The 22,441-nt window shown below is 45.2% G+C and overlaps 1 protein-coding gene across 1 annotated transcript in view; it reads left to right on the plus strand.

Annotated features, from left to right (window-relative positions):
* Window positions 1-22,441, plus strand: part of TPH2 (tryptophan hydroxylase 2) — a 107,267-nt gene that overhangs the window by 46,726 nt on the left and 38,100 nt on the right. The window contains exons 7-8 of the mRNA XM_008684308.2: window positions 1,922-2,118; window positions 6,626-6,761. Coding sequence (XP_008682530.2) covers window positions 1,922-2,118; window positions 6,626-6,761 — 333 coding nt within the window. The remainder of the gene's footprint in view (window positions 1-1,921; window positions 2,119-6,625; window positions 6,762-22,441) is intronic.

Below are 22,441 nucleotides of genomic sequence, written 5' to 3' on the forward strand. Positions count from 1 at the left end.
GCTGAATTCTTGGGGTGCCTGGCTGGCTCAGTCAGTAGAGCATGTGACTCTTGATCTCAGGGTTGTGAGTTTGAGCCCTACATTGGGTGTGGAGATTACATAAAAATAAAATCTTTAAAAAATATCTACTCAATTCTAAAGAGAAATTTGCACAATGCACAAGAGGGGCATTCATTACACACCATGCTGGGAGGGTCATACATTACACACCATGCTGGGAGGTTCACTTTAGGAGAGGGGTCAGCAGACATTTTTGCAAGGGTCCAAAAAGTAAATATATATTTTTTTAAAGATTTTATTTATTTATTCGACAGAGATAGAGACAGCCAGTGAGAGAGGGAACACAAGCAGGGGGAGTGGGAGAGGAAGAAGCAGGCTCATAGCGGAGGAGCCTGATGTGGGGCTCGATCCCATAACGCCAGGACCACGCCCTGAGCCGAAGGCAGATGCCTAACCGCTGTGCCACCCAGGCGCCCCAAAACCATAATTTCACTTTTAAAATAGGTATCTTAATCAGAGGCTACATTCGGATTCTGGTCTGTCAAACAGTGGCTTGCAAAAGCACATGTCCATACTGCCCTCCTTCTGGTCCCCCAGCTGCTTCCTGCTCATGGCTGCTGGGGGCTGTTAGAACAGCATTTCCTCCATTACCTTTCTGTCTGGGAACTTGCGGGTCCTACCTGGCCCACGAGGCTTAGCCTCCTCCAGGAGGCTCTCTGTGCCCGTTCCAGTCCCAGGCCATCTCTCACTATTCTGACCTAGGCATCAGCACACTCCTGCTTGTAGGTCAACTCTAGCCAACTGTCTGTTTTAGTAGTGAAACTTTGATTAGGATACAACTATGTTCATTTGTTTACATGTTGTCTGGCTGTCTCTGAGATATAACGGCAGAATCGAACAGTTCTGACAGAGACTGTACTGATACACAAAAACTTAAAATATTTACTTTCTGGGGGCGCCTGGGTGACACAGCGGTTAAGCGTCTGCCTGCGGCTCAGGGCGTGATCCCGGCGTTCTGGGATCGAGCCCCACATCAGGCTCCTCCGCTGGGAGCCTGCTTCTTCCTCTCCCACTCCCCCTGCTTGTGTTCCCTCTCTCACTGGCTGTCTCTATCTCTGTCGAATAAATAAATAAAATCTTTAAAAAAATATATATTTACTTTTTGGACCCTTGCAAAAATGTCTGCTGACCCCTCTCCTAAAGTGAACCTCCCAGCATGGTGTGTAATGTATGACCCTCCCAGCATGGTGTGTAATGAATGCCCCTCTTGTGCATTGTGCAAATTTCTCTTTAGAATTGAGTAGATATTTTTTAAAGATTTTATTTTTATGTAATCTCCACACCCAATGTAGGGCTCAAACTCACAACCCTGAGATCAAGAGTCACATGCTCTACTGACTGAGCCAGCCAGGCACCCCAAGAATTCAGCATAGTTTTTTTTTTTTTAGTCGTTCCCAGGCATTTTACTCACTGAACAAAAAAGTCTCAAAATTACACGTGGAGATTGGGGTGGTTTCACCACAAGGGACCAAGAGAACCCACAGGCGATTTCATTTTCTAGAGACAACATCCATTTATTACCTCCCTTAGGTGACTGAAGAAAAGGCTTCCGGAGTATAGCTTTGTATCTAAACCAGTTTCTTCCAACTCTTACTCGTTACTGATCTCCGTGAAAGAACATAAATCTTATCAAATTTCTATAAGGATGTGTGAAGATGTAACTTAACTCATTTATATGGAAGTCCAAATACACAAAATTATAAAGTTAGCATTTATTTAAAAAAATAATTCTTAGTGGGATCCTTTTAGACACTCAGGTGTCCCACTTTATAAGAGCTTGACTAACGGTAGGTATGACGTGAGAAGACACTGAACTCGGTTCCGGAGCTGGCGTCATTCACTGGTCCTCTCTCCTGTGTAGCGGCCAGCCCATTCCCAGGGTGGAGTACACAGAGGAAGAGACGAAGACGTGGGGCGTCGTGTTCCGAGAGCTCTCCAAGCTCTATCCCACTCACGCTTGCCGGGAGTATTTGAAAAACTTCCCTCTGCTGACCAAGTACTGTGGCTACAGGGAGGACAACGTGCCTCAACTCGAAGATGTCTCCGTGTTTCTGAAAGGTAAGGCTTCACACAGCTGTCTCTGGCCCTCCTAGCCAACAGCCTTGCTTGCCTCCCAAGGACGCATGGTGCAGCAATGGCTCTTTTTACAAAAAAGGAAAAGCTCCCTTTGATTTAAAGCGAGGAGCCCTGAGCCATCGACTTCCTGGGGCCACCTGCAGGAAGCAGAGCAGGGACTGTGGGCAGGGAAAGGGACTCCGCTGTTCACACTGCTCCGGGGCTTCGTGGGGTCTCTCATGGTGGGCTGTTCTAGGCCGAAAACCCCAAAGGATATTTGCAAGTTCAGCTTTGAGCTCCTTCTATCCAGGAACTACTCTGTGGGGGCTGCATGGGGATGGAATGACCTCAAAGGTGACGTTTTACTTGCTTTGTTAAAAATTATGCATTGCATGAAGAAATATCATGGATAATGTTGAACACTAGTGACTTTCCTTTGGGGGAAACCAGTCAATTAATCAAAGAAATATTTTTATATATACATGATGTGCCAGGGGCTATGCTCATGGCTGATATAGTAGGGAACAAGATGAGACACAGTGTCACCTCAAGTTCATGTCCTTGTGTGGTCACTCCTCACTGGCTCTCCTGGGACAGCAACTGGGGAAGTTTGTAGGGGTGACGGGAGGAGGCCAGGTTTCAGGTTGGCCCCACTCCCTCCTCTGAGCCTCCCTGCGTTTGAGTCCCGTGTTCTGCGGTCTTTTCTCTCCTCCTGTCTCAAGTGCAGCAGTTGTAAAGGCAGAAGCCTTGCTGCCTTGCTTCTTTCCTGAAACTCCCTTCCTCACCTGCCTACCCTCTTCCTATCGGTGACGCTTTATTCTCTAGACTCATCGGGCCCACCTCTCAGGACCCCCCTCTGAATTCCTCCCCACCCTCCCCACTATGTCATCAGTCTTTGTATTAGTTTCCTGTTGCTGCTATAAGACACCACCACAAACTTAGTGACTTAAAGTAAGATGAATGTATGACCTTACCGTGCTGGAGATGAGAAGTCTAACATCAAGGACTTGGCTGGGCTGCATTCCTTCTGGAGGCTTCTGTTGCCTTGCCTTTTTCAGCTTCTGGAGTCTACCTGCATTCCTTGGCTCCTGGCCTTTTCCTTACATGGCTCCAACCTCTTGCTTCCGTTGTCACGTCTCCTCTGACTCCGTCCTTCCCTGAGTCCCTTTTTTAAGGACCCTTGTGATGGTATCAGACCCACCTGAGTAATCCGGCATGATGGCCCATCTGAAAATCCTTAGCTTAGTCACACCCGTAGAGCCCATTTTGCCGCAGAGTCACAGGTTCAGGGCGTGAGGCCATGGGCGAGGGCGTGAGGCCATGGGCGTCTTTGGAGGCTGTTAGCTTGCTGCCGTCTCCAGGTGTGGCCACCTCTAGCTTTGCTACCTATCCTGAGCCCACCCACTGCCACCACCCAAATTGAGGTCCCCATTTTACAACCTGGATGCCTGTATTTTCTCCCCTCCCCCTGTCGTCCTCTGCTTCCAGATGAAGCTTCCTAAAGCATCACTTGCTTCCAGAGGCTGCCAGTGGTTCCCTTTTGATTTTACTGGGGTTGGACTTTTGTGTGTGTGTGTGTAAAGGCCAGATAGTGAATATTTCCATTTTTGTGGGCCAGGAGGCAAAATGGAGGCTCTTCTGTCGGTACTTCTATATAACCATCTAAATGTGACCATTAAAAAAAAATGTAAAAGTTACTCTTAGCTCATGGGGTGTACGGGACAAGCTGGATTTGGACTACGGGCCGTCGTTTGCTGATCTCTGGTTTACATGATCCAGTTCTGAGCTGCTCAGCCTCAATTCAAGGCCCCGACCTGGCTTTCTGAGATTGTGCAGGATGATGACTGCGCCGTGCAAACCCCCGTTCCAACTGTGGGCTCTCCACGCCTTTGCTCAGGTTCTGTCCCTTGCTAGAAAAATCCTCCTCCTCCACCTACCAAATTCTACCTATTCTTTAAGACTCAGGGCAAGGCCTGCCTCCTCTCTGAATCCTGATCCTAACAGTCACCACGCCCTTCCCTTCGCGGATTCATCCTAGATCACGGTGTATCGGGAAGAGGTAGGCCTGGTCTGAGAGCGGTAGGCGTGGTCTGAGAGCAGGTGCACGGAGAACCACGCCCACCGCGATGGGAGAGCCCCGTGTGTGAACGTCGTCCAGGATATTCCTTACTATGGGGAAAAAGACTGAGAACCACTAATCAGTATCATTTAATTAGTGCCTAATTACTAATGCCTTATATTGTTGCTTAACTGGATTATGTTCTCCCTAATGGCCTTGCCTCTAACGTGTCCCTCTTTGTTTCGCACAGTTATGTGCATATTATAGATTTACCATGGGCTTGATTGCTCATATATGGGAATTGCTTTTTACTGCACTGTTTCCCAAACCCCAGTAATTAGAATACCATCCTGTAATTTTTGCCACATCTCTCTCCCAACTTAATATTTTTACGGGAGACTGTATGGTATAGCACGGATTTTGGCTGCAGGATGCCTGGCTGAATCCCCACTCTGCCAGTTCTTGGCTGTGTGACCTCAGATGAGTTCTCTTAACCTCTCTGGGCCTCAGTTTCTTCTCTGCACATGGAGATAGTTATTTTATCTAGCTCACAAAGTGGTCGGGAAGGGATACTAATTGATACTGATAAATCTAGAAGCCCTAAAGTCATTCCTTTAAAAAAATTTTTTACTTCTTTTTTAAATTTTTTGTCTTTTAAGGATTTTATTTATTTGACAGAGAGAAAGAGAAAAAGAGAGCACAAGCAGGGGGAGCAGCAGGCAGAGGGAAAGGGAGAAGCAGGCTTCCTGCTGAGCAGGGAGCCCAACGGGAGGCTCCGTCCCAGGACCCTGGGATCATGACCCGAGCCTAAGGCAGATGTTTAACTGACTGAGCCACCCAGGCGCCCCTATTTCTTTCTTTTTAAAAATATTTTATTTATTTATTGAGAGAGAGCAAGTGTGCGCAAGGAGTTGGAGGAAGAGCAGAGGGAGAGAATCTCAAGCAGATTCCTCGCTGAGCATGGAGCCCGAGGCAGGTCTAGGTCTCATGACCTGTGAGATCATGACCTGAGCCCAAACCGAGTTGGAGGCTCAACCAACTGAGCCACCAGGTGCCCCTAAAGTTATTTCTTGACACATGTTAAGCATAGCAGAGTCTTAATTATTACTGCTATTGTTCTTGCTGTTATTTTTCAAGATCCCTGTGAACTGGACACTGGAAGCTCAGTCTGCATCATTCATTGGCACATAGCAAGTGTAATGTAAATGTATATGTTTTTAAAAATTATTTTATTTAATCATTTTTTAACTGATTCACTTTTAAATACCTAATTTCTTTAAAAGGGAAACTTTTAAAGCAATGATATCCACAAATTCAAAGTTCTTGATGTGTTAGTTACATATTTTTAAAAAATTTATATAAAAATAAGATACATAACTTCAAATAAAGAACATTCCTCTGTGTACCACCACTCAAGTCCCACATGTGGGATATACTGGTTTAATCGACATAAAATAGAAAAAGAAGAAAATACGCTTATCTTTTTGATATTCAGTAGGGAACAATCCAAAGTAAAAGCTTTTAGAATGAACATAATATCATTAGAATTATGGGTCTGAGGAGGCCTGAGAACAGGAATATTTTTCACATAGATACCAGAAATCCCCGGATGGGATTTGTAAGCTTAATTGGTTCCTGCCTTTTAAAACCATTCTAACCAGTCTGAGGTGCTCTCCTAACGAGACAAGTGTTTCAGAATGGGAGCCTTTATGATGCTGGTGTCAGAGATAAAGGTAGCTCTCCTGTTGTAAATTTCCTGGGCCTTCACGATGAGCAAGCATTAGGTAACCCTTAAACTGAGAACGTTGCTGACCCACAGCCTGACTGGGGTAGCGGTATAGGGCAGCTGCCTAGACTGCCTTGTCTCCTCCCCCCGTAAGCCAACAGAGCATGCAGAGCTTTAGTGTACCTCTTCAGGTGACAGTAATTAATATGCTTGTTGTCATAACATCACAGAAAACAACAATATGGAATGAAGGAGGAAGGGGGTATTGACAATAGAAAGCCGTAGAGTGAACTGATTCCACAAGGCTAGTGACGGGGGTGAATTAGCTGTGTGTTAACTGAACACAGACAGAATGGGTGTGTCTTGGAGAAAGACACCAGGTAAAACGTGGTAAGCATCACTTTAAATGTAATCTTGTCCTGTGAATTTGAGCTTTCTTATCCTAATTCTGCTTCTGAATTTAAATCTTTAACATTTTTTTCACCTTTCTTTCCACTTTAATGAATGTCTTGTTCCCCTGGAAACCATCAGGCGGGAGTCTGCTTTAGTAATCAGAAGCCACAGACGTGAGAGCCATTAACAGCAGATGTCATTCAGTTGTCAAGAGTTTTAAGACCTTGATTACTTTGTTTCTAACACGTCCTTATCAATAATAGGATGGCCTGCTTGGGACCTCAAGTCTTGTCGAGTCAATATTTAGTTGGCTCTTTCTGTTGGCATTTCAGAAAGATCAGGCTTCACCGTGAGGCCGGTGGCGGGATACCTGAGTCCGAGAGACTTTCTGGCGGGACTGGCCTACAGAGTGTTCCACTGCACCCAGTACGTCCGGCACGGCTCGGACCCCCTCTACACTCCGGAGCCGTGAGTACCCTCGTTGCATTCCTAGGCTGGCTGGAGACCACTCTGTCAAGTGGTCCGTGCTCACTTTACTTGGAAGTTGCTCAGGCCCTCTTTTACCTCCACAGTCATTTCACCGGAGAGCCACCGTGCTCACCTAAAGAAGCCAGTGCTCCCTGAAAGATCAGATTCCTCAGCTGGGGATGTAGGGCCTCCAGTAGCCTCCCTTTAGTTCGTCTCTCTACCCTTATCCCAACACTGAACCTTTTGCGTTGGCCAGGCCATTGATACTACTGCTCCTTAAAATGTGTAATTTGTACAAAAGCCACGATCCATAGAGACCATGAGGTCAATGTTGCGTTAAAAGAAACAGGGTTCCAAATCTGAATAATAAGGACACTCCCGACATGCCGGGTGCTGTTCTCATCAACTCATCTAATCCCCATAGCAATCCCGGGGTGTAGATGATTATGTCCAGTTTTACTGATGGGGAGATGCAGGCACAAAGGGGTTAAGTCAACGCTGACACAGCCGGGGCTCGCGCACCTCTCTCGCAAGGAGGCTTCTCCTCGTTAAGCGTATTCAGGCGCCCACACCGATGCAGTCCTCATGCAGTGCTCATTACTGATCGCTCTCCCTTAGTGTTTTTCATCACCCCCGAACTCAGGACGTTGTACTGTGCTCCTCCTCCTGTCTTCGTTTCTTGGACACTCCTCCAGTCCTACTCACCACCTCTAGATATATATGCGGTTCCTGGTTCTTCTTTGACTCTGTCAGTTTTCCTTGAGAGAATCGACCTTTGGGGCTTTTATCCTTTCTCTCCTGGACAGTGGGTGGCCAAGGGTTGGATAAGCTGTGAACCCTCATGTGTTAATCATTTGGCCTTATCACACATGGATTGTATAGTCGCCCAGGGTGAAACACTGGCCCGTTTTCTTAAACTTACTGAATTTTCCAGTGCCTTCGAGGCAGACATGAATCCCATCGTCTCTGGGAAACATTCTCTTGCCATCCCCATGCACAATCACTCCTTCCTCAACAAATTTGCCATTTACTTCCCTCATCATCCATTACAAGTATTTAGCCTTGCTAGCTTTTAACATTTTAACTTGGGTCTTACATCTTTGCCAAAACTGTCAACTACTTGAATATTTCTTTGTATGCTTTTTTAAAAAATGAATAAACATTTATGGGTAGGTTACTACGTCCTTGGATTGTCTTGGAACAAGACAAGGTCCCTGCTCTCTAGGGTGAATGAGGAGGGTGGGGGACAATGGTCAGCATGCAAACACATAGGCAATATGGTATCAGGTACAAGTGCTATGATGTGCTCAAAGTGCTGGAAAGACAAATAAAGCAGGTTGAGGAGATGACCAATAATGGACAGTGCTCTTCTGGGTTGAGTCATCAGGGAAGCCTCTTGGGAGGTCACATGCAAGCAAAGACCTAAATGCAATCATCTCCTGGTAGAACATTCCAGTGGAGGGAAAAAGAGAACGAGAGCCAAAGACCCTGAGGCTGGGAGTTGTCTGTCCCCTTGGGCTCCATTTGAATGAGTGTCTACCCCTAATCTTACCTAAATTTGTTACCCACTGTTCTTCAGGACACTGGGGTTATCACTTCGCTTGTAATGCTTACTAGACTAATCTTGTGATTGATGGACTGCCATGATCTTCACTGGGGAGCAGAGAGTCCTTGGAGGTTCAAGCAGTTGAGTAGCTGCTGGTGGTGGAAGTAGGCAGGTATTTGAGCTGAGTCTCTGAGGCTCCCCTCCTCTTCTTAGGCTGCACGAGGCTCACTGACCAGGTCGGTCCTGGCAGGGTCACTACATTGCTTTTTTTTTTTTTTTTTAAGCTCCTTTCAGCTTCCCTGAAAGTGTTTTCAGGGTAAACAAAGGTTACTTATAGGACTCAAGACATTTGGAAAAGAAATGCTTCTTATAGTGGAGTGAGTACTCAAAGGAGCATTGTCAGAGTTAGAAAGGCAATCTCTAAATCTAGCCCAGAGGGTTTACAAATGGCCCTGTTTACAAATAGCAGGCACTTTGTTAGTTCCTTTTGAATAACTGGCCCCCCTGAGACCTGTGATAGCGTGCCAATAGGTATGCAGAGAGAGAGGGCAAAGAAATGAGATTTTAGCCACAGAGGTCTATAAAATTTTGGGATAATGTGTTATATTTTTACCAAAGTACTTTCAGCCAATTCATTCAGCAAACATTTATGTGCAGTGTTAGCAGGGAGGTGCAGTGGATTCAAAGATGAATAAAATATAGCAGCTGCTTCTTAAAGCAGCTCACATTCTGGCAGGGGAGATAGAAACATAAATAATTATGGAAGAGTGTGCTTGGGGCGATGATGAGGGTGTGTACAAAGTCTTAGAGGAGTACAGAAGAGGGAGCAGTCCTGAGAGGCTTGTCAGAGAGGGTATAAACTGAATGGGGGTCTAGAAGGGGGAATAGGAAATTGTTTTTGTCCAAGGCAGGGCGGAGAAGGAGGGGAAAGCTTTCAAGTCAAGGAAACAGCAAGTGCAAAGTTGTGGAGGCTCACAAGAGGCATAAATGAACAAGGCTTGTTACACCAGAATGGCCAGAGCATAGGGTATGTGTTAGGGATGGGATTTTTTTTCAGGCTGCAGCGTAAATGATCATTCGTCGAACTAGGACATTTGGGCTAAATTCTGTAGGCAATAGGGAGCTAGCCAAGGTTCTGAAGCATGATCAGATAATTGTGTTTGAGAAAGATGATGGGGTTGGGGGCTGGGGAAGTGTAAAGAATGAACTAGCTGGAAAACCAGCAGGAGCTCCCATTCCAGTGAAGGAATGTAGTTTATAATTTCTTGAACTAGAAAAGGTCAGTGGGATAGGACAAGAGGTCATCTATTTGCAAAACACCATCGTGATGGAATTAAGAATATTTGGTGACATAATGAAGGTGAGGAGAGGGTCCTCAAGGTAGCACTAAGGTTTTTAGATTGGGAAGCTGAATGGATATTTTTTTTTTCTAATAATGACTGAGAATACTGGAGCAGGATCAGGCTTGGAGGGAAGGGGGAAGGAAGGAGGGAGAGAAGAGGAGGATTTGGGTTTGGGACTTGTTGTCTTTGGGGTGCTCATGGGTGAGACCTCGGAGAATGCCCTGATAGTTGCAAATAAGTCTTGGGAGTTCAGAAGTGAATTTAAAGCTCCCACCACAGATGTGAGTGTTTTCTTCTTCCCTGACTCCCATGACTACCCAGACAAGAGGAGGCTTAAGTCAGGGGTTGGAAGCATGGGCTTCACTAACTTGGGTTTTTTTAACACACTCTTTTTTGGGGGAGTGGGTTTTATGTCATTCATTTGTTTTGTGTGTGTGTGTGTGTGCGTGTGTGTGTAACTAATTTTCATTCTTTTTTAAAATTATTATTATCTTATGAGTAGGTAATACATGTATATGATTCAGAATTCAAAGCCTGCTGTGAACAGTGACTCCTTTTCGTCCTCTGCTCCCTTGACATCCACTTCACCTCCCCAGAGGTGACCACTGCTGCCAGTTTCCCCTGCACCCTCCCAGGAATACAGTAGGCAGACACAATTCTCCGTGAAGATCCCTTCAATCCAGATGTATTGCAAAGTCCTTAGTCCCTTCGCAGCTGCAGTCTTGAATGGATGGGACCCCACGCTGGGAGTGCTGTTTCCTGCCCAAGCACTTTTCCAGGCATTGTCTTTGTAATGAAATCCCATTTCCTCAACTGAAAACCAAGGAGAGGGCAGAGTCTCCAATCTGTGAAGTTCAACTCGGCTCCTGTGTTTGGTGCTTGTACTCTGCTTCCAAATAACCGCCTTCAATTGCTGGGCTGTTGTCGAGGAGGCAGTGCTAATGAGACAGAGGTGAACCCTTGAAGATGCCGGTAGAAATGAGAGTGAAAAGACATTATCCAAAAAAAAAAAGAATTTTATTTTCCTTTTCAGTCTGGGGAGAGTGTATCCTGATATCCCAGCTTTTAACAAATATTAGGTTTTAAACCTGTCTTTGGCCTGTTTTTACATTTTACATTTTGAAGACTCTGTGTTCTCTAAACTCGGCCGGATAGTGAGACTTTAAAAAGTGATGGCAGATCGGATTGGTTCCCCCGGAAAAGTTTTCTGGCCTAGAGGACAGCAGTGAAAGTTGTGGAGAATCAGTGACTCTTGGTTTTCTTGGTGGGAGGACTTGCTTTTCCATGTGTTTCTATATTGAAAGGTCACCGATTTTGCTAGAAGTCAGAGCACTTTACCGTTGCATAGCGGCATGCTTTGATCTGCTGTGATCACATGCAACTTTGTCACTAATCGAGTATTGAAGTTTGTAAAAAATTTCCTTTATGTAAATCAATTGGGTCAAATTCAAGGTTATTCCAGTAATAGTGTCCTTCCCATTCTGAGGGATGAGAGGGAGAGATGCAGAGTTCCAGGAAGCCTGGGTGTGTGAGCATCCCCCCTGGGCACGTGAGTGGTGGCAGGACAGGCATTTGAGAAGGGCCACCATCTCCACGTCTCCTCTCTGCATCTCGGGGACATCCACAGTGGCCGTGTCTTGGTGCACCCTCTGGCCACCTCATCTTTTTTTTTTTTTTTTTAAGATTTTTTATTTTTATTTATTCGAGAGAGATAGAGACAGCCAGCGAGAGAGGGAACACAAGCAGGGGGAGTGGGAGAGGAAGAACCAGACTCATAACGGAGGAGCCTGATGTGGGGCTCGATCCCATAACGCCGGGATCACGCCCTGAGCCGAAGGCAGACGCTTAACTGCTGTGCCACCCAGGTGCCCCTGGCCACCTCATCTTTTAGAACAGGGTTTCTCCTCCTCGGCATTGATAGTTTGGGTGTCTCAGCTCGTCCTTTGTTGTGGGGGGCTGGCTTGTGCATTGTAGGGTGCTAGGGAGCATACCTGGCCTTTATCCACTAGGTGTCAAGAGCACCCTTCCACTCAAGCCAGAGGTGACAACCTCAGATGTCTGCAGATACTGCCAGATGTCTCCTCAGGGGGTCAACATTGCCCCCAGCGAGAACTACTGTTCTAGAAGAAATTTGCCAGGTCATGTTAACATTGTTGCTCTGTCTGCCAATTATTGCTTTTTTTTTTTTTTTCCCTAAAGATTTTATTTATTTGAGAGCAAGAGAATGAGAGAGAGAGAGCCCATGAGCAGGGGGACTGGGAGGGGAAGGGGGAGAGGGAGGGGCAGAGGGAGAAGCAGACTCCCTGCTGAGCAGGAAGCCCAATGTGGGGCTCGATCCCAGGACCCTGAGATCATGACCTGAGCCGAAGGCAGACACTTAACCTACTGAGCCACCCAGACACCCCTAATTATTGCTTTCTTTTCTTCTAGAAGCAGTCTGTAGACTGTTTCCTTTCTGAAACACAAAGGCAGCCTAGCATTCCCTTGTTTCACTTCTGTTGTTCTTTGTTGCATAGAGAGAGAAAAGTGTGATCTCATCAAACCGTATCTCCTGCTTCTCTCGCCTCCTCTGAAACCTCATGCTCCAGCCACACTGGGCTTCTCACCATTCCAGTGATGCTGCTGGTTCATGCCTCCGCCCCTTTGCACGGGTAGTTCGTTCTGCCTGGAATGATTCTAGTAAAATCGTCTCAATTCCCTAGGATTAAACTCAGTCACAACCTTCTCTGGATTTTTTCTAGGCAGAGCTGGACGTTCCTGTAATACTCTGCCTTCTAATTTAGCACTAACAACACCGGCAATTATTTGTTCACATGTCAGTCTCCTTCCTAAGACTGTAATGAACTCAGAGCCCGTTGACAAAGGCGATGCAGAAGCAAGGAGGTCAGACTGAGGTTGCAGTGGATCCCCAATCCTGGCATATAAGGTGAAAACTGAATCCTCTGTGGGCCGAAGCCATAAACAGCTTTGCTACTGAGAGATGTCAGGTTCAAGGTCCACTCAAAGGCCCAGACCCCATCTGAGATCCGTGGAGTGGGGGAGTCCAGGGGAGTGAATGCTGTGGGGTCATTTGAAGTCTTGGGCATGCACGCTGTGGTGGTGGGACCTCTTTCTGAAAGGCTGCAGCCCTGTACTGAGGAGTGCCCTCCACTCTCCCCAGTAGCTTTACTCTGATTTCAGGGACTTATCTGGACACCCTTCCAGGAATAAGGCATTTTTACACATTCAGTGTCTTCAGGTAAAATCCTGAACTGATTTTGGTGGGATTATAGGCAGCTGGTGGGATTTGCTGGTGAGAGTTTAGGCAGCGAGGGAAGCTGTGAGGGCACGTCGCTTGGCTCCGAGAGCCCGCTCTTCCAGCACGCCCAGTGTGGGGTCACCTGCTCTGCTCCTCTATTTTGTTTTTGGGATATAGATAGTTTCAGAATAAGGAAGTGGTTATTCACCGTGGAGCTGAGGAACAAAAGGAAATGTGCAGGTTGTCCCCACGTCCCCCTCACTCAAACGAGAGAAAGAGAGCGAGAGAAGGAAGGAGGGACCGAACCCGAGAGGGAGAGAGAGAGGGGAAAGAAACTGCACTTTACCTGGTGCTAAAAAAGGATATTTCCTCCCTTTGGGTAACTAACCCTAAATATTGTCCCACTTAAAAGGCAGGGAAGCTCATGGCCCCAACTTTAACCAGAGTGTCATTCTGTGACTTGTTCTGAATCATATTTGAACTAATATTTAAAACATTGCATTAAGACGAAGTTCTGCACGATTGGCAACTTCTGCCAAGCACTGGTGCAGGTCCCTAGGGGCTGCCACGTGGATGGACGTGTCATCCGTGTCTGCCGTGAGTAAGTGCTCCTCCCCCAGGGAGGAGAGTGGACCAGAGAGGCAGCAACATCTCTGGATTGGTCTCTCGAAGCTTCCTGCTGGAGTGGTGGTAATTCAATTTAGGAGGCATACTGGGAAGAGAAGCAAGTTGCAGGGAGGGCCTTGTCCCTCCGTCTCTGGTTTGGTCTCTGACGTCAGGCTTCTGGTTTCCAGAAGGTGCTTTGGATTTTCAGATGTGGTATATTTTCCACTCCCCCTAGTTCTGCTTTTAGTCCTTTGCCTTTTCTTCCCTGGACACTTCCTTCGAGGGGCTTTGTGGTCTCTATTCGTCGTAGTTCCTATAGGCTTCTTGAACGTGTTTTGTGCAAGGTGGAGGTTGAGCACCTGCTAGCTGAGTTTGCCTGTGCACATGTACTCATGTATGTGATTTTCAATGACCTCTCTAGTCCCGATGCCCAGTGGTATCTTAGAAACGCAGCGCTCTTTAATGAGAAATGTAGTTCAAGAAAACTGTATTCTCCTGGAGCCAAATTTTATGCTTTCCTCCAGAAGCTGTGTGGGTTGACTGAAATCTCACGAATGAAGAAGGGTAGGGCAAGCAGACCCTATTTTCTAAGGCATTAATCCTACACACACACACACACACACACACACACACACACACACACACACATTCCTATATAATCTGATCTTGTTCTTCTCCATAGAGGCCTAATCTACCCTGATCTAGATTTCTGGACGGAGGTGGCCAGATGCTTCGTGGTTCTGCACGGGGTATCCTTTGAAACGTAAACATTGCCCGGAGCCGTGGTGAAATACACATCCGTAACGCAACCTCTCTACCCCTTGTATTGCTCAGGGAGAAGCAACCAGGAATTTTAAATATAAACCTACATTCTTTAACATCAGTTTTTTGAGATCAAGCCAAGACAGTATCTGTCTTTCCAGAAGAACTATTGCCAAAGTAATAATGCAGTTCTGCACCAGGAATCCCTTTAAACAATGTTTGAGTGAAAACATTTAAAAAGATTCATTCTATTTGATTTTCAGATGTTGGGCTTAACATACTAGTAACAAAAATATACTTGGCACAACATAGGATAAGCTTCTTCATTCCGGGAGTCCCCAATTCAGAGCTGCGAAGGGGTGATCGATTATTCAGCACAAAGTGATGTGGGTATATCTTCTGCTCTTTCCTGGCATGTCACTTTTCAAATCAAAGGGCAAACTTCCACCATTAGGAAATAATTCATGACACCATTGACTAATATTGCAGGGTCTATTGCCGTAAGACCACTAAATGCATTTGCATTAAGGGAATTCTTCTTGTCGCAATTGAACATTTTAGGGGCAATTAATGTTATCTTTAAATATAACTGTTTTAAAGTTTAAAAAAGGCTTTGCAGTCAGGTGATTTTTCTTATAATTGCTGCTGTGTTTCAATTTTACAAGAAAAATAAAAGCAAATTATTTCTGACAGTATTTCTCATCTGTTTCTAAGCAAAGTAAATGAATCTTATGCTTAGCCTTTGCTTATTAGAACAGAACCCTCCCTAAAACTGGGGGAAATGTCATTTATTTTCTTTTCTTGTGGCTCAGACATTAATCCTCATTTGTTAAGTAATAATACCAGCAGGTAAAGATGTAGGTTTTCACATTTATAAGAAAATTTGGCTGCCCCTCTCTTGATCTAACAGGTGCCTCTCACTAGGTCTGTAATGAGAGGAAAAAGAGGATCTTTCCATTCTCGATTTTCCCTCCTTGCTGTCGTTGGAGAGATTCTGGGCATGTGAACTTGTGTGCCTTAAGCCCGGACTGTCTCGGGTGTTTTAATATCGGGCTTCGCTGAAGGCAAGTCCGGGCAAGGTCTTACTGTGGCGCTGGGAAGATAAACCAGACCTTTAGAGAGTTTAACCTTCATTCCTATGAGCTCTGTGTAGCTTAAACGTGCTCTTTCCCGGAGGACACCGGAGCACAGCACCGAGCTCCCTGCCTGGCCAACCGGCTTCCTCGGCGCTATTAGCATTGCTGCCGTGCAGGATTGCAGAGAAGTGTTAGTACTAGCGATTCTCAGAAAATGGCATGTTCTCAGAAAGCCGATCCCATCCGGCGTCCTTTTCTTGCATTTGAACCCAGAGCTCATCCCCTCAGCGTGGCAGCCGTCTTCCCCCTCAGGAGAGGTTTGGTTTGGGCTCTACCTGGGCCAGTTAAGACATTAGATAGAGGTCCTAAGACCTGAAAGTATTGCCATCCCTTCTAGACTAATGCATAACTTCAGCAGCAGTATCGGTATCAGCAGAAGCAACAACAATATTTTTTACTATTAACAAGTATGTATTTATTGACTGTTATGGACGAGGCACTATTTTCAGTGTTGTATGTGGATTGAACTCTTTAATACAACAGCCCTCTGAGGGGTTGTTGCTGTTACTATTCTGAGTTTATGGATGAGGAAACTGAGGCCCAGAAAGGTTAAGCAACTTCCCTAAGGTCACACAGCTGGTGGTAAGGGAGGAAGTCAGAATTTGAACTCAAGTAGCCCTGTCAGTGACAGGGAGATTAGTGACTGTTCTATGTTAAATGTACCATTAAACAGGAAAGCTCAAAACCTATTATGTGTGAAGTTGAATAGATTCTTTCTTAGTTTTTCTAATTTACAGATTTTATGTAAGAGTAACATAAAGGAACACGCTTTCTTTAATTTGGTGGCCCTGCTTTGCCAGGACCCTCAGTACTGTCTGTGCCTATTAGATGGGCTAGAGCTATGAGGTCCCATCTAGTCTTTGGTCCTACCATTCTTTTTTCGAAGCCCACCCTCCCCTTTGATCTTCACAGGGCCAAAGCCTGCCCTATTTATCAAGAGGACACATCTCCTCTTTCCCTGGGAAAAAGAGGCTAGCTCCTCTCTGTAGGGTAGAAATGCAGATAGGAGGCTGCTGTGTCCGTGTCCTCAGGCAGAAGGACCTATGGGCTGCTTGCCTGAAATCCAGGCCCTGCTATCAGCTCTCAGCGTGACTGTCGGCAAGCCACTTAACCTCTCTGTGTGAGGGATAATGAAATAATGCTTTGATCTTTGCAGAGAGAAAAAAAGCTTTATATAAATACCAAATAGGTCCACTCTTTCTTGGTACCTCTTAAATTCATGAGCAGGCTGATGGGCCTCATAAAATTCCGGCATGGTTCCTAGACCTGGACTCCCCCAAGTTTTCAATCATAAAATTGTGTCTAGTTTTGTGGGGTGCCTAAAAGCAAAAATAACCCCTAAGACTTTTTACAGGGCCTTTTGTCTCAAGAGCCCCAAGCACTCTAACAATAGATAGTCTGTGAAAAAAAAAAGCAGTCTACATTATTTAAAACGTGTGTGTTTTGAAACTGAACTTACATCTCAGTGCCTGCTGGAGCTGTTGCTGTTCTTTAAGGCTGTTATCCACAGTGACTTGGGGCATAGCTTTCAGATACATATAAGCAGATTCAAAGCAGGATTCCTTCCCACCCCCACCCTCCAAGGTCTGCCCTCCTTGCATGGGGCTTGTCATCTAAAATTAACGCCACACCTGAACCACAGTTCTCATTCCCTCAGCGCCATGTAGTCAGGGGGAAGCTCATTTCTGTGCCTTCACGTGTGGAAGACTGAGATGACCTGGGAGCATTTTTTTTTTTCGGGAATATTTGCATTTTTAAACTGCAAGTTCAGAAGAAGAAATTCAAAGTGACTGAATTTTAGGCAAGGAAGAAGTAACCACTGGTGCCACGTCTTCACTGCTGGGCAGAGAGTACGTCTGTTGACAGGTACGGAAGCCAGCACAAAAGAGCAGAAAGGGATCTGACCTCTCCCACACGTGTTCTGTCGGGCTGGCATCATCCCACTCATCTTTATGAGGTAGGCAGGACCGCCACCATTTAACAGGTGGCGAATCCATCGTCCAAGGGAGTCAGGTCATTTCCCTGGGGTCACACAGCTAGGAAATAGCAAAACCAAGACCTAGTCCAACGCCCTTATGCTACACCGGAAATGAGGAAAACTGTACTTGGGACGCGCTTGGATTTACCTCGTTATGGAGCCGTAGGGTCCCATCATCCCTGCTCCGTTTGGTTGAGGTAAAACGACAGTTAAGTTAAGCATCTATTATGTGCCAGGCACCTGAAGACGAACATGGCATGACGTCTGTCCTGGAAAAGATAACAAGTTCTTGCATACATGATAAAATATCTTCCAAAAGAGCAACCTTACTGGAGTGCGATAGATGTTGCTGTGAGTATAATTCAATGTAATATGAGGAATAATACCTAACTCATTGGGAACTTGTGTTTTCCATGTGTTATCTTACTACGTTGTTTAAGAACTCCATGAGCTAGGAACGCATGTAATTTCCATTCCGAAGAGGAGGAAACAATACATCTGTGCTGTCCAATACAGTAGAGATGTGGTTATTTAAATTTATTAATTAAAATTAAATTGACTATAAATTTAGTTCCTCAGTCGCCACATTTCAAGTGTCCGGTAGCCACCCGTGCCAAGTGGCTGCCATACTGGACAGCAGAGATACAGACTATTCCCATCGATGAAGATGGAAATTGCACGGAACCCCTCTGAGTCGTTTGCCTGTGCAGGAATGTGGGAAACGGACTTGGCTCTGACTTCTGAGTGTAGACTATTCCCCATTCTCTTATACTGCATCCTGAATATTTAGTGAAGCTCGGGGAGGCGGCAGGGAAAGAATTAAAAGTCTTTTATTTATTCCAGAAATAAGAAGTATCTGAGATGACAGGGGAACTAGAGACATAGCGAAGTTTCCCTTGCAGCCCTTTTACGGGACTTGTAAGAACTGGAAACTATGTCTCTCCCTGATCAGGAAAGTTAGTACTTGCTGTTTGCCCTTTTATGGAACCATAAGGTGACTTTGCTAGGAGTTATTCTAGGATTATGTCTTATTTACTTTTAAGCATCGGTTCCTAGCATAGTACTTGGTACATAATAGGCATACAATAAATGCTTCTTGAACGAAATTTCAAAAAAGATAACTATAATATCTTCTGTCAGTCTCAAAAGAATTGTAGTGAAGGAAAGTAACATTGGTGGCCTTCCTTATGATTCCTAGGGGGAGAAAAGTAAAGACGATTTCCTCAGGGCAATATCCAAGTGCTCGGCTTCATAGAAAGAGGGCCGCATATCTATTTATCTACACGGCGATAGGGCTAGAAGAGGGGGTGATCATAAGGGCTGCCTAAAATTTTATCTGGGCCAGATTTTACAGTCTGCTATTTTAAGTCTAAACCAAAGGAACTCTGTATATGGCTGCAGGGCAAGTGCTGAGGAAAAATTGCCTCGATACCAACTTAATTCCTGTTATTCTCTCCTTGGTGCGGTGAAAACAAACCAAGTCACCCCCTTTCCAATGCGTCCCGGAGTGTTATCCCAGATTACTTGCACTCACCCACCAAATGTTGTGTGAAAGCTGAAAAACACAGCCGATTTTGCCTCCCAGCTCATCCTCCTGTTTCTTTTCACCAGCGCGAGCTCCCCACCCCTCCCACTCATCTTGCTTTCCTTCTCTTCATGATTTAGCTACTGTGTTGGCTTCTCTGTCGTTTGGAACAAACAAAACCTATAGAAATATGATTTAAAAGACAGATGCACTGATTTGGGATGGGAAGCAAGTGTTGGATGCTGGCTCACTGCTTCTTAAAGGCTTTAATTTACAGCAGAAATAAAAAGGAGTTGTTCAACCCGTAGCGTGAGGAGTCAGCTTTGAAAACTGATAAGAGGAGAAAAATGCCAGACTCATTTTGAATGTGAACTTAACAACCAGGACCCTTATTTCCCTGCGGCAAGATGATCGGGACTTTCTTAGAATGATTTAAGAATTCCCCGGAGGCATGCTGCCCAGGCCCTTTTGTGGGCCCATTTCAGCAGGCTTTAAAATCCTCCTAACAGGGCTTATCAGAGAAGATTCCAGTTTAGAGCAGCACAAGTTTAGAGTCTGATACCAGCTCTGGCTTTTCTTTTTCATTCTTTTTTTTTTTTTTTCAAAAGGAGACATGATGTTTTACAGTGTTAACAGTTTTGAAAGGCCCTACATTTCCAGTGAACAGAGCGCTTTTGTGAAAAGGCTTCTGAAAGCATTATTCAGGCGAAAATGCATCAAAGGGATGCGAGTTAAAAAGAGAAAAGTTTGCCGATGTAGAGATTGGAGGCAGCATGTGCTGACAGGTGCAATTATAGCCAAATAATTGAATCTTTTAAGAGAGATCTGGTGTGATAAGGCACTAGTTGTGGGCTCACCTCGGAAACCTGTTCATAATTAGATACTCAGGGGTCCCAGCTGCGGATGACACAACTGACGGAGGGATCGTGAACTACTTTATATGCGGGACATAATAACCGTTGCACTTTGTAAAATAGGGTGAAACCGCGTGATTCCAGCCCAACAGAACCTGACTAATACAAAGGTTGGAGAGAAGACTCAGCCTTTTCCCTTCAGATTCCCAATAGTCTGGAACTTCTTTCAGTCTCCATGTCATAGTCAACCCTAGCTTCTAAATCCTTCGGTGTCACAGAAACTAAAGAAACTTTTCAAAGTTAAGTAACTGCTTTTGTGAGTAACATTAAACATCTTTCTTTGCTGTTGGTTGAAGGGTTTCCAGGCACTTCAGTTTCCTTTGTCTATACCCTTTGTCTAAACCAAAGACACTGGGATAGGGTTTATTTCTGAGAACGTTGCACCAGTCATAAAAGACGATAACCTTGTTTCTGGTCTTGAAATACAGGTGCTTAAAGCCTTGGCTCAATGAGAAGTGGGCTTCCTGTCCATACTGCACACACACACACACACACACACACACACACACACACTTGCTCAGGAGTCTGAGTGGTGGTTCTTTCTCAGGGTCTCTGCGGGGACACGGAACTGAGAGGAGGACACAAACTAGTGAGAAACAGCGGTATCATTTCTACTTACAACAGGGCGAAGGGCATCCCTCACGTTCCATCAGTAATTCTGTTAGACATCTTGCTTCACGCTTTCGTTCTTCTTCTTCTTCTTCTTCTTTTTAGATTTACCTATTTATTTTAGAGAGAGAACATGAGCAGGAGTTGGGGAAGGGGCAGAGAGAGAGAGAGAGAATCTCAAGCAGACTCCCTGCTGAGCATGGAGCTGGGTGTGGGGCTTGATCTCACAACCCTGAGATCAAGATGTGAACCGAAATCGAGTCGGACGCTTAACTGACCACGCAGGTACCCCCCAGACTTTCATTCTTAATGAAACAGTAAATTCTGCCGTAGTGTATGATTTCATTCTTTCAGATATATTTCTTTTATCCTCTTCTACAAATAGTTGCTTACCTTGTCATTGGAATGGTATTAAACATTCTTAGGTTGGCTGTGAGTTATCGGTTTCGGATAATGGCACCTTAACTTAAAATCTAGGTGATAGCTCCTTTTTTATTACAGAGAATTGACTCCTTAATGTCTTTGGATCTTAGTATTTTCCTTCTTTTTCCTTTTTAGCTGCCAACTTTTCACTTCCTTCTACGCGTATGATTTTGAATTCCATTATACCTAGGTGGATAGAAGACGGTCTTCTGCAGCAGCCGTCTTCAAGGGTGTAACAAGCTCAAACGTAAATCCAGTATTGCTCCCCAAATGCACTGCCATGGTAGCAGTGACCTGTCTCGTTCTCACATGACGAAGCACTCAGCACCCTGCCTGGCTCATAGCAAGCATTCGATATGTGTTGGTCACAATACTTGTTATTTTAGTCTCGCTTACCTATTTTATTTACGCCACCTTCCGTATTTCCCCAAAGTTTGATATCTGGTCTAATTTTGGAATTATTGTTGTCATATTTTCTGCCTGGATAGGTAAGGGGGCTTTAGTATTTACATTATAGGCCACAATGGAGGTGTTCAGCTTTATCCATCATGGGCCCCTTGACCCTAATCCCAGCATCAGTGCAGGCTGCATGGCCTTTTAAGAAACCAGTCACAGGAGTGCATCGATAGGGTCTGCTCCCAGCAAAGAAGTATTAGACGCTTTAACTGAATCAAATACATGCGAGGAGTAATTAGCTCTCTAGTAAACTTTCTTTCACCACCTTCCATTATTTCCCATTATTCTGATGTAATTTCAGGGGAATTAAGTTTGGGCAGCTCAAAGTTACAAAATCACATTCGGCTTTCGTTTCAATTCCTTGCTGCTTGAAGCCGCTAGGAGAGCTCCTAGCATCATCTGTTATGACAGTGGGTCTCCACCTTGGCTGTCTTATTAGCACCCTCGGAGCTCTTGAAACAAAACAGATCCTCTGGTCTATCCCGAGGAGTTGGATTGAATAGGTTTTACGTAGGATCCTGTCACTGATATTTTTAAAAAGACCCCTCAGGTAATTTAGAGGATTGAGGGCCACTGAGTGGCAGGAAAAGAGACTTGCAACGTACTGACTACATTTCACTTGTGCTAACCAGCTTGGTTAAACTCTCTCCCTACCTACAGTGTAAGCCGTGCCCTCTGACCTACCCCTTCTCATTTACTCCGCATCTGCTAGTTAAAACAACAGAACAGGAAAAGCACAGCTTTAAGTTCGAGGAATTTGATTTCACATCTTTTTTTTTTTTTAAAGATTTTATTTATTTATTCGACAGAGGGAGAGACAGCCAGCGAGAGAGGGAACACAAGCAGGGGGAGTGGGAGAGGAAGAAGCAGACTCATAGTGGAGGAGCCTGATGCGGGGCTCGATCCCATAACGCCGGGATCACGCCCTGAGCCGAAGGCAGACATTTAACCACTGTGCCACCCAGGTGCCCCTGATTTCACATCTTATCTGTCTCTTATTAAGAGTGTGACCTTGGGAAGATGCTTAAATTTACTGAATTATAGTTTCCCCATCTATCAAATGGGAATAATGAGACTTCTTTGTAAGGAAAGAATATGATATGACATGAGAACATTTAGTACAGTACCCAGCGCATAATAGGAG

Source organism: Ursus maritimus, unplaced genomic scaffold, assembly GCF_017311325.1.
Source record: "Ursus maritimus isolate PB19 unplaced genomic scaffold, ASM1731132v1 scaffold_21, whole genome shotgun sequence".
In the NCBI taxonomy this organism is placed as follows: Eukaryota; Metazoa; Chordata; class Mammalia; order Carnivora; family Ursidae; genus Ursus; species Ursus maritimus.